Here is a 14,236-nt window from a genome sequence, read left to right on the forward strand (position 1 = left end):
TGTAATGCCATTATCTTTAAAGGTAACAGTGGAGAGATCAAGTGTAACACAAAACACACATTCAAGTAGTAAAATTCCTTTACACTGTATAGTAATCAGTTAATTAAAAGGTTGAGCAGAGTCTTAACTTGAAAGGTTTGTTGTTCCCAGTGTGGTGGTAAGGAGGTCAGGCCAAAAGGGCGGAGTTTTATAATGGCCACGAAATCAAACTGTCAGCTTCACAGCCATACACAACGACTGAATGGCTCCCTGTGTGTGCAGCTTAACTTTAATGCTATTTGGATTTTCATCTTCCTTTACACCCACTGTTATAGAAGACTTTTATGTGTGTTTACAAATATTTCAGCTGGAGTGCAGATAAAATACTCACTTTCGTCAAGTTGAAATAATTTGCACACTTTAACCTTTGTGTTCCTTCAGTTTTTTCTTTTTGGGAACTAAGGGAAGTCTTTGAGCACAAGACTTATTACAGACTTCAGAAACAGTCACCACTCCTTAAAGAGATCCACATACAAAGACAGGCGTGGGCTGACTATTACTACTAAGTGCTTTTTTAAATAATGTAATCATTTACTGTAATAATGCAGTAATGACAGCCGGCTACTCATTGATCAGAGCATCAGCATTTCAATTTGATTTACTCTTGTAAGGATTTTGAACTTATTACAGAAACCATCATCAGGCTCTGGGAAATCATTATCATTATTAATCACAAACAAAACTAACAAATTTTACAAAGGTTACACTTTATATCCCAAAAGTTTGATTGTGTTCATCTGGACGTAGCGTTTTCAGTGGGAGAAATGTTTCGTCATTCATCCAAGTGACTTTTCCCCAACCTTATGAACAGTACATTACACAATGACTGAAACTAGCCCACTGAATGAACAATGGGCTGTGAGGTCAGTTCCTTGATCACTTACACTTTATAATACAGCCTGTGACTAAGGGCATTATTGGAATTTCCATATATTTGATTTGAAATTACAATGTAATTATATTTAAATGCACATACTTAAAGGTAGCTACACTAGAATAAGGTAGGTCAGTTTTTTTTCTTTACAGAAAACTAATAAATAATTATACTGTAACTAAATTTAAGTACTAGTGTACAATTTCACTGTCATTTTGCAGAAAAACAAACAATATTTTACATTTTACAGAGTGGATCTTGGCTTTTTGCATCTTTATATAATATTCATTATGTTGATGTGGATGATCGATATTCTATTATTCAATTATTCTTGTATTTTACCATTATAAGTGTGATAAGGATCGTTCTTCCCTTCTATATTAAAAATAAATAACAAATAATAATAAATACCATCAGAATTTGCAGGCTTATGTGACCTTGATGATGGAAACAAAGTCTAACTTCATTTTTGTTTTTTCACAACGATTATTAGATACAACTTTCAAAATGAGTGTCGTTTCCTGTAAAATACCTAGAAGTCATGTACTACCTAAAATTACTTATACATTACTTAAATGAAAAATTAACTCATAGTATTATTATTTATTGTAGCATATCTACTTTAAGTATTTGTAAGTAAATAGAATTACACTGTAATTTCAAATACAGTACACTAAAGATCCATTCAATTGCAGGGGAATTACGCTCTTAATTGCAAACCGCATTACAAAGTGTTACCGAATGTAGTAGTAATGACAATAACCATTAGCATCACAACCTTTGCTGTCCGTGTATTAGAATTTTAGTGCTCCTTTGCTCCTACCTGTGAGCAGGTATTCGCCTCTCCCCAGCCACCAGTATGACATCACAAAGCTGTCTAGTCCGCAGGTAGCCCTCCATCTTGCGGAAGGTGACATCAGCATGGGACAGAGCGGTAAACATGCACTCCTCCGGACACGCGCACTGCTCCATTGACACACATGAGGACAGCGTGGCACTACTGTTAGACGTCCTGCGCCCACACAATGGCACACAGACAAGGACAAACATCCAACAAACACACACGGACAAAGACAGAAAGAGAAAGAGACAGTAACTTTCAGTGGATTTATTGGTGAACAAAGAGACAGATGTGTGAAGAGAGCTACACCAGCTGTTCTGAGTCATCTAATGTACCCTCTTTGTATGTCGCCAGAAGCAGACAAAAGATCTTTAATGGTTCAATTACTAGGAGTAAATGGCCAGATAAATTTAGCCCTCTTTAAAGAAAATCTGCCAATTAAATAGCTATGGGAGCTAATCCCATAGGATATGCAGTAATTTACTCTGCTCCCTAATGGCAACCAGTTTCCTTGCATTTATACCAACAACAGGAGACAGCAGAGTTTAGGACCAGGAAGGCTTCGACATTACTGTTGAGTTTATTTGTGCATGCGTGTTTGTCAGAGATGAGCTACCCTGTGAATTATCAGCCATCATGGCTCCCAAACCAGCATTTAATTTATGTGAGCCAGTGCTGTACTTCCATTTTTAATTTAACAGCAGAAGAGGCAGGACCGGCCCTGCAGCACAAAGACATAAAAATAAACTGATACTCCAAGGATAATATGAATTCAACTCCACAGTCAGGAGAGAACTCACACTCTTTTAGTGAAGTGTGTGTGTGTGTGTGTGTGTGCTCAAAGCTCAAGCTGTTTCAAGTCAAACTGTCTTAAATTGCAATTTTTCACTTGCATGTTCTACCAGGATTGAATAAAGAGAAAGGTAGAAAGAGATACACAGACATAAATTGTGGAAAAGGTGTTACAAAATGTGACTTTTGTACAAAACAATTTAGAGATTGGATTATTTACTCAGAAATCATTGTCACGTATTGGTGTAGCATGTTAAAAAAAACTATCACTTGGCACTTGAAGTTGCTATACATATTTTCCAATCCATATTTTTTTATACATGTTTGCACATAAATTAATACAGACAGACATTTCCTCTGAATTTCTTTGTGAGATGAAAATGATTTACAGCACTGACATTAAATATAGGATTCATTAGCTCAAAAGAATGTGTAGTTAAAAAATTTTTTTTTTAGTACTGGGGAATTACCACCTGACCATGAATTTTTACATGGTTATTTGTGTTCACTGTTTTAGATTTTCCATCCTACAGCTTTTACTGTTTTGTGTTGAGTCCCAATAGTCTTATCTGTTTTCCTCAGACATAGCAGGCAACTGTTTTGAGCACGGCAACCTCCAAAGGTCCTGTATACAACATAGACTGTATATTAAAAAGATGGATGCATCCTTTTCTTTCTGTTTATGGGTATACACATTTTCCGTTGAGATGCTTTTCTACAGACAAAATCTGCATCTTAATTAAAAGTGTATTTTTGTTCCCCCACCCAACTCAGAAAGGGCATTTTAGGCAGTGACTAAGCATGTATACATAATTGATGCATGCACAATACAGGAGAAGAGACCGTTTTACTGTTACTTTATGAACTTCCTTCTTATTTTTAGCCTTTTAATAAACAAAAATGTAGACTGAGTAAATGAAAACAAAACCAATACTCATGGTTAAAAAAAGAGATTTATTACAAAGTTTATGACTTTTCTTTGGCTCTTTCGGGGTGGAAAAAGAAAAACTCCTTTGCTCAGGAAAACTAATATCAGAGTGATGCACCTTGCTGAAAAGCTCACACTAGGGCTGTGTCAAGTCATCCTGTCCGTGATTATACCACCACAGATTTTTACATCATATCAGAATATCAGTGATATAGCAACACCACACCCTCACGTTCCCTAGCAAGCCTGGCAACGACACAATACCAGGCATGCTTGAGAGTGAGAGCAGGTTAGCTCCCCGATGACGGTTTAGTAACTAAAAAGAGAAGAAAGCTACTTCAACAACCTCCAACAAAAGCAGCACACTTTGCTTGCTTGCTTCTTGCTAAAGGTGTAAACGACAAATTTGCTTCATAGTTTGAGGCATCATCGAGTACAACCAGACTACAAAGGCTCGGCTGGAGGAGGATGTGCTAGCAACAGCTGATGTGCAACCCAGTGGATGGAAATGGTGCAACAGAAGCCCTTTAAGTAGCTGGTTAAATAGCTCGACCCAAGATACAACATCCCAGAAAGAAACTACATTTCAGTTTAAACTGTATTATGTGACAATACTGTGCAGACTCCTGAAAACTTCCAAGGTTAAGTATTAAGCCAGCAGCTTTTGCCTTTTAGAGTTGCCAGCAGCAAATCTAATGCTGTTGCTGCTGGCATCTTGTCATAAATATAATTATTGCAAATTTCCTTGAAATAGTGTAATGAAAATTTGAGGATATATCACCCACCCCTAGCTAGTCCTAGCTAAAAAACAAAGAAACAAAAAACTTAAGGATTCAAAACAATAGTCTACAAACTGGAGTGTGACCCCAGAGTGGCTACAGCCACCTTCAATACTGTCTATCGCCTGCTCAGCATCAAACCTAATAACCTGCTACTGCATATAATGAGGCTGTTGCAAATATTCTTAATGTGATTATAATTGAATATAAAAATAAATTAGAACATTTGTGTGTGAAAATGAAATCTGTTGTGGAAAATAAAATCAACATTACCACTTTTTGTCTCCCAAGTGACACAGAAAGCAAAGCTGGCTTTCCACCTTTAGATACAACGCTGCCGAGGGGTTAACGACGCATCCAGGAGAGTGAGAGCAGTGAATGATTTATCCTACCTTAATTAGGGAACATAAGTGGACAGATGTGAGCTGAACAACTGAGGGTCAGTGTTGTTAAGTTCTAACATTCATCTAGTTGTCATTTTCTTCCTTAAAAAAAAAAAGTTCTTTTGTTTTAGCAACTTTTCTCCATTCTCCAGCTGCTTCCATTTTCACACCGGATACTCTTCCTGATGCAATCCCCATGGGATCTGATTCTCCTCTCGAAATCAGGATCTTTTGCTTGTTAGGCGAATGTGTGAACCACTCCATATGGAGCCAGGCTGTTTCTATGTCTAACACTTTGTAATAACGATGAGCTAACAACATATATAAGCCAGCTTAATAGTTAGCGCTTGTGTCTATAAAAATGTCTTAAAAATACAAAACTCTCAGATGCTCAAGCCCGACAAGGATCTAGAGAGACTGGAGATGTAACACAAGATTTAATGGCTCAACTCTGTTTGGGTTTTTGATAGCCCTAACATAATGAACCATTTTTCTAGCTAAAGACTCTTTATTTATCAATAACCGACAGATTTACATTTATGTGGACAGAAAAGCGACCTCTTAAGCGGAGGTCCGCACCTGCTTGATGTTAGAGCAGGCATAACAAGGTCACCATTTCAAACCAAGTTAATGCAAGCTTAGGTTTTACGAGATAAGAACTCATTTGTGACTTTAATGAACAAACTCTCACTCTGTTTAAAAAAAAGAAAATAATGTGCACCTGGTGCGTTTATGCACATATTTAGTATAATCACATGATTAGGGATGGGTATCGTTTAGGTTTTATCCAATACCAGTACCAAACCGGTACTTTTGAAACGGTGCCGGTGCTTAAACAGTGCTCGAGCTGGTGCTTAAAGAATGGAAAACACAAAATTGGTCCAAAAACCTCTCATGTTCAGCTGTTTTTTTGTAAAAAGATAACAATGTTAGACTTTTCTGCAGCTATAGGGCATATATGGCATCACTCTTGGCTGGAAGCAGTGCTTAATCAATGGAAAAAAAACACAAACTTTGTCCAAAAACCTCTCATGTTTAGCTGTTTTCCACTTTTTCTTTGGTCATTTTAGCCTTTTTGGTCAGGGTGAAGGGAGTATGTGCCATCAAATAAGAAGACAGCCGCATGTAACTACGACTGTGTTTGCTAGTTCACCTTACATGCATTAATGTAATAACGTGGTTAGCCTACTCAACGTAAATTACACACGAACAACATTAAGCTACTCACGCAGAGAAGAACGGCTGCTGCTGCCATCATCATCCGTCATCATTTCTGCTACACTGGCAGGGCTACAGGCCAGGACTCTAATCTTCGGGTTTTTGGGGGATGGTGCTAACCCGGGTCCGATAACAGGCACCACACCCGCAGTAGAGGTGCACGATGTGAGGTCTTGCAGCAAGCTATCAAATACGGCACATTTCTCGGCTTTTAACAAAACGCTATGCGTCGCCAGGTGTTTCATCAGATTCGAGGAGTTACCTCCTTTGCACAGTATCACCTTAAAGCACTTGTTGCTGGCTGCTGAGTTTGCATCTTTTGCTGAGAAGTACAGCCAGACTTTGACCACTTCGCTTTGGGCATTTTTAATCTGTAGCTCTGCTCTAAAAGAACGTACGTACCTGGGCCCGCCTACTATCCTTGCAAAGGTAAAATGATTGGCTGGAATCCAAAGTGTATGACATCTCAGGAAAAAAAAAGCACCAAAATAAAGCACCGAAATGTGTGCTGCTTTTCGGTCTGGTTACTACCGTTTATGTCAGAATGGCACCAGATACCGTTACCCATCCCTACATGTGATACAGCCAGGCTCATCTCTGCCTATGTGCATTCTCTCTCTGTCCTGTTCCAACTTTCATATCTCCAACTAATCTCATTACTCACTCTCTTCATTCCACCTCATCCCAACATTAATCTTTGCCTCAATTTTCTCCCTCTTTCCTATCCCGTTCCAACCCTCCAAGGAGGCTTTTTGGCTGGCTTTCCTGCTCTCTAGCATGTGCATGTGTGTGTGTGTGGATGTGTGTCTGTAGACGAATGGTGTGGCTAAATACTGCCAGAGGAGACGGCTTTGAAGTAGGGGAACGCTGCCTTCCAGTCCCCTTAACTGAGCCTGGCAACCACTCAATATGGACAGAGAGAGAAAGGAGGAAGAGAGAGTGTGTGTTTAGGGCAAATCAACACCATGAAGCCAGATTTTTTAAACCCCCGCACCAGGCAAGGGCACTCGCCCAACTGTCATTGGGTGTCTCTCTCCCAGCCTCTTTAATACGCTCACTTCCCAACACATTAGCAAGGGAAAAAAAGAAGGGGTGGAGGGGGAGGGCAATGAGTGGCCAGGGGTGGGCAGAGATGAATGTGGGACAGGAGGAGAAAAAGGGTAAGTAAGGGAGGTACACCAGGATTAAACGAAGGAAAGCTGGGTGGGGTGTGAAAGTGAAAAGGAGAGGAGGAGATGAGTGGAGCCGAGCAGCGCCTTCAGTCGCTCTGGGATTCTGTGCGCGTCCCTTCCCATGATCCCATTTGGGATTCTGCCACCCGTGTTTTGGAGTATCACACTGTACACAGGAGCTCTCTGAGGATGAATCGGACAGAGAAACACACAAACAAACCCCCACACACCACAAAACAAACATGCTGAAAAGCTACACATGTATGCAGCATACACTAATGTCTGGGTTGGTATGGCAACAATAATGTGTGCAAGGACACGGCTTCGTCCGTATACGTTTCCATTCAGACTCATGCAGTGAAAATTTTCTCTGCCTGTGTTAACGAGGCATGTGCGTGTGTGCGTGCTTGTGTTACTATTAGGCAGAAGTAATTTGCCGTGTAAGCGCCGCCGGACTACCATCGTCACTGAAGATACGACATTAAGCCTTGCATAACAATGGGTATTTTTAAGACCTCAGTTTTCTCCTTCACAAGCAGAAACATACACGTTTGCGGTGAAAACAAGTTCATGAAGAGACATCAAAGATGAATCGGTTTTTAAAAAAAATAGGTATATCAACTTTGGCTCTGATGAAAGCTGTGTGTGCACACATGTGCGTGCATTGTTTCCAATGAACCTTTTATATTTTCTGAGGTGTATGGGGAACACGGAGTACGATAGAAGGCTACCAGACGCATTTTGCCTGTATAGTAAACACACCTAAAGAAGCTGCCTAAACATTGCCCGTATTTTACAACTGCATCACAATAATATAAGTGTGGTTAGGACATCCTAATTACCCTGTTTTCCTATCTCCAAGGCAACTATTAATTAAATGGCTTTTTCACACCACTACAGCTGGATGGTCACACAGATGCAACACACTTCTTTCCGCATGTGAACACAAGCATGCAGAACCCTAAGGATTAAGAATAAAAGCCTTCGACTCTGATGCTGAAAACAAAACAATACAAATGTCAAGTGCAGTATGCAGCAACATGCAGAGCTCAGCCCTAGAGTCATATTGTAAATGACTCTGAAAATCCCATAAGCACAAGAGTGAATTTCTGTTTGTGTTTGCATGCATCGTCTAATAACAGAGCCTGACTGGTGAAGTGTTATTAGTTGGTTGGAGGGAGAAGTCAGTGCACCACACCCAAATGTACTCAGCCCTCACCTTCTCTATCCATCTTTCCATCTGTCTGCATGTTGAGAGTGGTGAGAGCATGCTGTCTGAACAGCCTTCTTATTCTATTAACTCATCAGGGGGGAATTCAGCTTCCATAGACCCTGTGTGCGCCAGAGATCAAAAGGAACAACAATAAAGAAAATAAATGATAAATGGCCTGTATTTGTATAGCACTTTTTCTAGTCCCTAAGGACTCCAAAGCGCTTTACACAACCTGTCATCCACCCATTCACACACCGGTGATGGCAAGCTACAGTGTAGCCACAGCCACCCTGGGGCGCACTGACAGAGGCGAGGCTGCCGGACACTGGCGCCAGCGGGCCCTCTGACCACCACCAGTAGGCAACGGGTGAAGTGTCTTGCCCAAGGACACAACGACCGAAACTGTCAAAGCCGGGTCTCGAACCGGCAACCTTCCGATTACAAGGCGAACTCCCAACTCTTGAGCCATGATTGCGAATAAATTCACATTTTCTATTTAATTGTATTTCTTCCTTTTGAGCTATTGTACTTGTTTAAGCCATTTCATTTGTCGTTAATGTTTGGCCTACTATAACACATGATTCCAACGTAAATGAAAGTAGATCCCATCTTAACAACGCACTAGACTGCAAACAGCCCAACTAGAAGAATTACAGCTTGCCAAATGCTCTTCTGATAAGTTGAAGCTAACACCGAGGAGTTCTCTACTTGTTTAAACTTTTCAGGGAAGTGTGCGTCTTTCACACAACTAAGTGCAGAAATTCTGCTCACAACTTTCACCTGAAAAGTCAGAAACTGCCAACAGCATCCCCTACTACTACCTGCAGGAGCTGGAGTCTGTTTCCGGGTGGTTGTTGTTCTCCTCGTTGCATGCTGCTGCCGCCACCGCTGCTGTCGCCGCCGCCGCCTCCTCCTCCTCAACCCCGGGGGGCTCGGACACCAGCTGGGGTGCAGGGGCCTCCCCGGGGGGCTCCATGCTCGTCACGGGGCGAGAGCGACGTTGAGGCGGCGGGGAGACCCAGGACAGCGCTGCGGAGGAGCTTCGGCACTCTGGCTGGCTGAACGAGCGGGGACAGGAGCTCCCCGTCGCTCCAGCTGCCGCTCCTCCCGGACCGCCCCGACTCCCAGCCGGATCAGCAAACTTTCTGCTGCTGCCGCTGCCGTTACACAGGTTAGACCCAGCGCTGCCACTGGCCACCAGACCGCCGTGACTCCCCGCACTGGGGTTTACGCTGTTTGAATTCGAGTTGCTAGAGCCGCTAACTGAGGGTCCGTCTCCGGAGCTGCCGCCCGCTCTCCTGCCGGGGAAGTAGTCTCCTAGCGGCGGGGAGTGAGGCGGAGGGACCGCGGGGTGACCGAACCACCTCCATCGGATTCTCAGGATCTGCTTCACATCGAACTCCTTCCGCGAGGAAGAGCCCGAGCCGCTACTCGACATTCCAGGGCTCGACACGAGGAAATGGCGGGGAAGATCCCGTGCCGCTCTGCCGTTAAAACTGTACACTGCACTGCACGCGCGTCTCTCCTGGCAACCGCACGCCCGGTAACCGCGACTGGAGGAGTGAGCTGAATATAGCGGAGTATACAGACACACAAAGAGAGAGAGGGAGAGAGGAGGAGGAGATCTACTCTTAAGAGCCAGAGCATTTCAAGTAACCACAAACATCTGCCACAAGGACACGTTCATGTCACAGCTCTGCCAAATGACACAGAGCTGAAAGAGAGTGGACCATCACCATCACCGTCTTTTCCCCCGTCATTACTCAACAGACCAGACAATCAGTCGATATTAATTAATAGGAGATGGAAGCCAGCAGACAGGCAGTTTGTTGTGCGCGCTGAGGTCGATTAGTCGATCAAAATGAAAATAACGACCAACTAGGGCTGCTGCTAACTGTTTTCAGGATCGATAAAGTAATTTTTGGTTCTATCGATTAATCCCAGACCACTCTGGAAAATGTAAGAAGTCCGTGAAAAATGTGAAATTGCTTGTTTACTAAAAGGATGCAACCTTCAAAGCTGAAAAAAAGAAAAAGTGCTGTTTCACTTGGTGCCTGAGGCTGCCTCCGAAAGTCAGTCCCCACGGGCAGCCATGTTAAAATGTCTAACGGTACAGCCTTAAAATGCATGTTTACAACCTGCTGCAAAATACAGAGTTGGCAGAGTGAACATTTTGTTGTTGCTCTTTGATACTACTTCAAAAAATTCTTACAACTTAAAACTTTTTTAGCTTTAAAAAGTATTAATGGGGGTATCTGACCTAACTCACGTTGCACTTTTATTTAAAAAAAAAACACAAGAGGAGAGGCAATACTGTCAAACTGTTGCAGTTTGGCTTGCACTCACACATGCACAAGTCCCCAAATCACAGGTTAAAAACCAAACTCCACAGTCACACCCTGTATAATTAATAAACCTGTGCAGTGGGCCACCTTTACAGGCTACAGGGTAGAATCCATAATTACAGTAATAAAAGTGCAAAAATAACTTAAGCTGGAAGTAAAGCAGGAGAGATTGGGGGTGGCTGTAGTGCAGAAGGTAGACTAGTCAGCCACTACTCGGAAGGTTGGTGTTTCAGTACCTGGCTGCCGTAGCCCTTGTGCCAAAGTAACCTTGGGCACGATACTGAACCCTGAGGTGTTCTCTGATGCCTTGATTGGAGTGTGAATGTTAGATAAAAGCACTTAATGAACTTAGATATAGGCATGTTGTGTAAAGCACTTTGAGTGTTTAGATAGAGTAGAAAAGTGCTGTTTAAGAACTTTTTGCCAGGTTTCCCCCCAAAAAACGATCGACTGTTAGTGCAGAATAGCCTCAACAAATTAATATTAATTGTAGCAGAATCGTGCTTTCCAACTACCTATACAAGCTAAAGAATAACCTCTTTTTAGCTCCAAAGAGATGTGAGGGGTACCCATAGTCTTACCTGCACAGGCCCATACGCTCCAACTCAGCTTCCTCCTCAGTCATGTGGCCAAGAACTAAGCTACTATTAACCAAATAATTACCTTGAGCTTGAGCTGCAGTAACATATTGATGTGGGTATTAAATTTCTTCATTAACAAACTGTATGACTTCATTGTATGCATAGCTGCTTTCTTCTTCTTCATATTTTGGCTGCTCCCTTTAGACGTTGCCACAGTGAAACACCCCATCCCTAGCATCCTCATCTCTCTGCCTTCTCTACATCCACAAATCTTATCCGTGGTATTCCTCTTTTTCCAACTTCTTCCAACTTCCAACATTCTTTGTCCGGTGTATCCTGTATCCCTCCTCTGCACATGGAGGACCATGTCAGCCGTTTCTCCAAAGTGTCCATCTGATACACTCATTTCTAATACTGCACCATCCTGGTCAACGTCAATGAAAATCTTAGCACCTCCTGCTCCACCTTTTTCTTTCTTTGTGTCCAAACCATATATCACAGTAGGCCTCACTGCCATCTTATAAACTTTCCCTTTCACTCTTGCTACTTTTCTTCTGTCATAAATGCAGTGTTGGGACTAACGCGTTATTAAGTAACGCGTTACAGTAACTACGTTATTATTGTGGTAACGAGCACGGTAACTAGTTATTATGCCAAAATCAGGAACGCGTTACTCGTTACTGGGATTTAGATAGGCTCGTTATTCGTTACTTCGTGTGGTGGCTATCGCGGAGCTTCTACAGATTCAATAACAATAGCAAGTGGTGGAGGCCAGCAGGTGGATGAAGGAAAAGGGAGGCAAGAGGAGAGACCCGAAGCGGCCGCTGGTCCGAGAGTGTCAGGTGAACTGAACTTCAGGTAAGAAGTTATGACCTGCAGTCCATCTGGGTCAGATATGAACCAAGTTTAGATGGAGTTTATTTTCGTTATGCTGACTTTTTCGTACTGCGTGCTAGCTAGCATGACGGAGTTTCTATACAGCTGGTTGAGTGCTATGTTACTGATGTTGGACTTTATTTTGTTCATAAGGTTAATTATTAGAGTTGCCAACCGTCCCGTAAAAAACGGAATCGTCTCGTATTCAGAGAAAATATTACGCGTTTCGTATTGAGGTGAAAAGGAACAGTTTGTCCCGGACTTCAGCTACAATGAAAAAGGCACAAAGCTGGAGTTATTCTGTGTTTACGCTGCAGCTGCCTCTTCTCTCATTCTCTCCCCCTCCCTCTCCTGTTTCTACTTCAATCATGAAACTGATCAATGATCAGCTGATCGGCTTTTCTCTCTTGTTTATTTATCGCCTGCTTTGCGCCAGAAAGAGGAAACCAGCAGATGTCACGGTAAACAACAGCAGCACGTTTAAGCTTGATCAGCTGTTGTTAGAATTTCTTTAATATTAATTTCTAGTATCAGCTGATGTTGGCTGGAGCCACAGCTGTAAACCTGCTGGTCATGATATCGGTTTGGATATGTGATGAGAGGGAAACATGAAGATGAAACCAGGAGATGTCCTTACTGAATCATCAGAGCTGTGATGGAGAAACAGGTTTACCTTTTAGGTGACATGAATGAGTTGAAGGGAAGTTATGAACTGTTTCTGAGAGACAAATAACACCAGGATCCTTTTTTAGGTAGCTGACAGCTGGTAACTGTGCAGGGGCGGGTCTAGCAAAGTGTTGCCAGGGGTCCATGTAGGGCATTAAAAGGGAAAGGGGGGCACAAGGAAATACTTTCTTATTCTCATTTAAAATGTCTCACTTTTAAAAAAATAATTATCTGAGTCTTACAACAAACATTGATAGATTGATCATATATACCATCAGAACAGTGTACATCACTGTCACAACAGTGTTTATTTTCATTCAAAGGCTTTATGATTTTTCCTATAATGGTGGGCCGGTCTCTAGTCAAAATGCCCGGGACGATTTTTTTGTCCCAGTCCAGCCCTGTATGCAGCTCATCTGCAGTCTGGTGTTACCTACATCTTCCTATTCAGAAGGCAGAATTTCCGAGTTCTGAGTACAATCGAAAGCACCACGACTGCAGTTTTTGTGTTGGATGTAAAAAGCAGGCTAGGATAGAATCAGGGTGGGATTTCTCTCGTGGAAATGTGCACATTATTTTTTCCTTTCTATTGGTAGGTGGCACAGTGCACTTGTGGCAAGTAAGCAAGCTACTGGCAATCTTGCTGGATATCCAGTTACGGAAGCAACACATTAACAAGAGAATTCTGAGTAAAACCAAAGTTACTTTCCCTAGTAACTAGTTACTCTGAAAGTAACGAGTAACTTGAAGTAACTGAGTTACTTTTGATAGAAGTAACTAGTAATGTAACTAAGTTATTAATTTAAAGTAACTTACCCAACACTGCATAAATCACAAATCATATTCATCTCCACCTGCTCCACCCTACCTGGTCTCTCTTTGTCACCTCTCTTGTCCCCCCAGGTGTATGTCAGTAGAATTCACAGACAACAGTGACCTTTAAGGAACCCCATAACTGCATTTGTGTGTATTTTTAAAGGACTATCTAACAAATTACGGTTCACTGTGTGGTACTTCAGTTTTGCTGAGGGAAATTCTTGTATTTTTTTTTTTTAAAGTCCACGCTAATTAGCTGATATGTGTGTGCGCATTGCACCCACGCATCTTATGAGTGCAGCTTGCCAACCAAGCTACTGCTCCACCCTTTAATCCACATCTGGCTCCAAAATAAAGCAACAGGGAAACAGCTAAAACCTTCCAAATGTGGAGTTCAGTGGGTGACGCCACAGTTAATTTTGTGATTTTCAAGTAAATGCAACAAACATCCCACTAGTGTGAGGCTGAATATAGTAACAATTTTGGTATTCACCTTTGAAAAAAAAAAAGAGCTTTAGTGTTAAGACTCTGGTTGCAACAACAGGGCACGGTTCAGGTTACATAGGATAATTTGTAATAAGTCGTTACAGAGCTGCTAAGAGACAAACAGGTGTCTTTGTAGCTTTCAGTGAACACGAAGGTTTGTGAGGCTGCAGCAATCATTACATGGTAATCAGAGACTCTAAAATGTAATGAGGCGGTGGACACAACCT

At 42.1% G+C, this 14,236-nt stretch overlaps 1 protein-coding gene across 1 annotated transcript in view; it reads right to left on the bottom strand.

Moving 5' to 3' along the window:
* The window catches only part of klhl5 (kelch-like family member 5), a gene marked incomplete at its 3' end in the record, with an annotated part of 37,094 nt that extends 25,302 nt beyond the window's left edge, over nt 1-11,792 (bottom strand). The window contains 2 exon segments of the mRNA XM_005928306.3: nt 1,737-1,925; nt 9,061-11,792. Coding sequence (XP_005928368.1) covers nt 1,737-1,925; nt 9,061-9,677 — 806 coding nt within the window. The 5' untranslated portion in view covers nt 9,678-11,792.
* Nucleotides 11,793-14,236: the final 2,444 nt, after the last annotated feature.

Source organism: Haplochromis burtoni, unplaced genomic scaffold, assembly GCF_018398535.1.
Source record: "Haplochromis burtoni strain Fernald_Lab_line unplaced genomic scaffold, NCSU_Asbu1 Contig_110, whole genome shotgun sequence".
NCBI lineage: Eukaryota > Metazoa > Chordata > Actinopteri > Cichliformes > Cichlidae > Haplochromis > Haplochromis burtoni.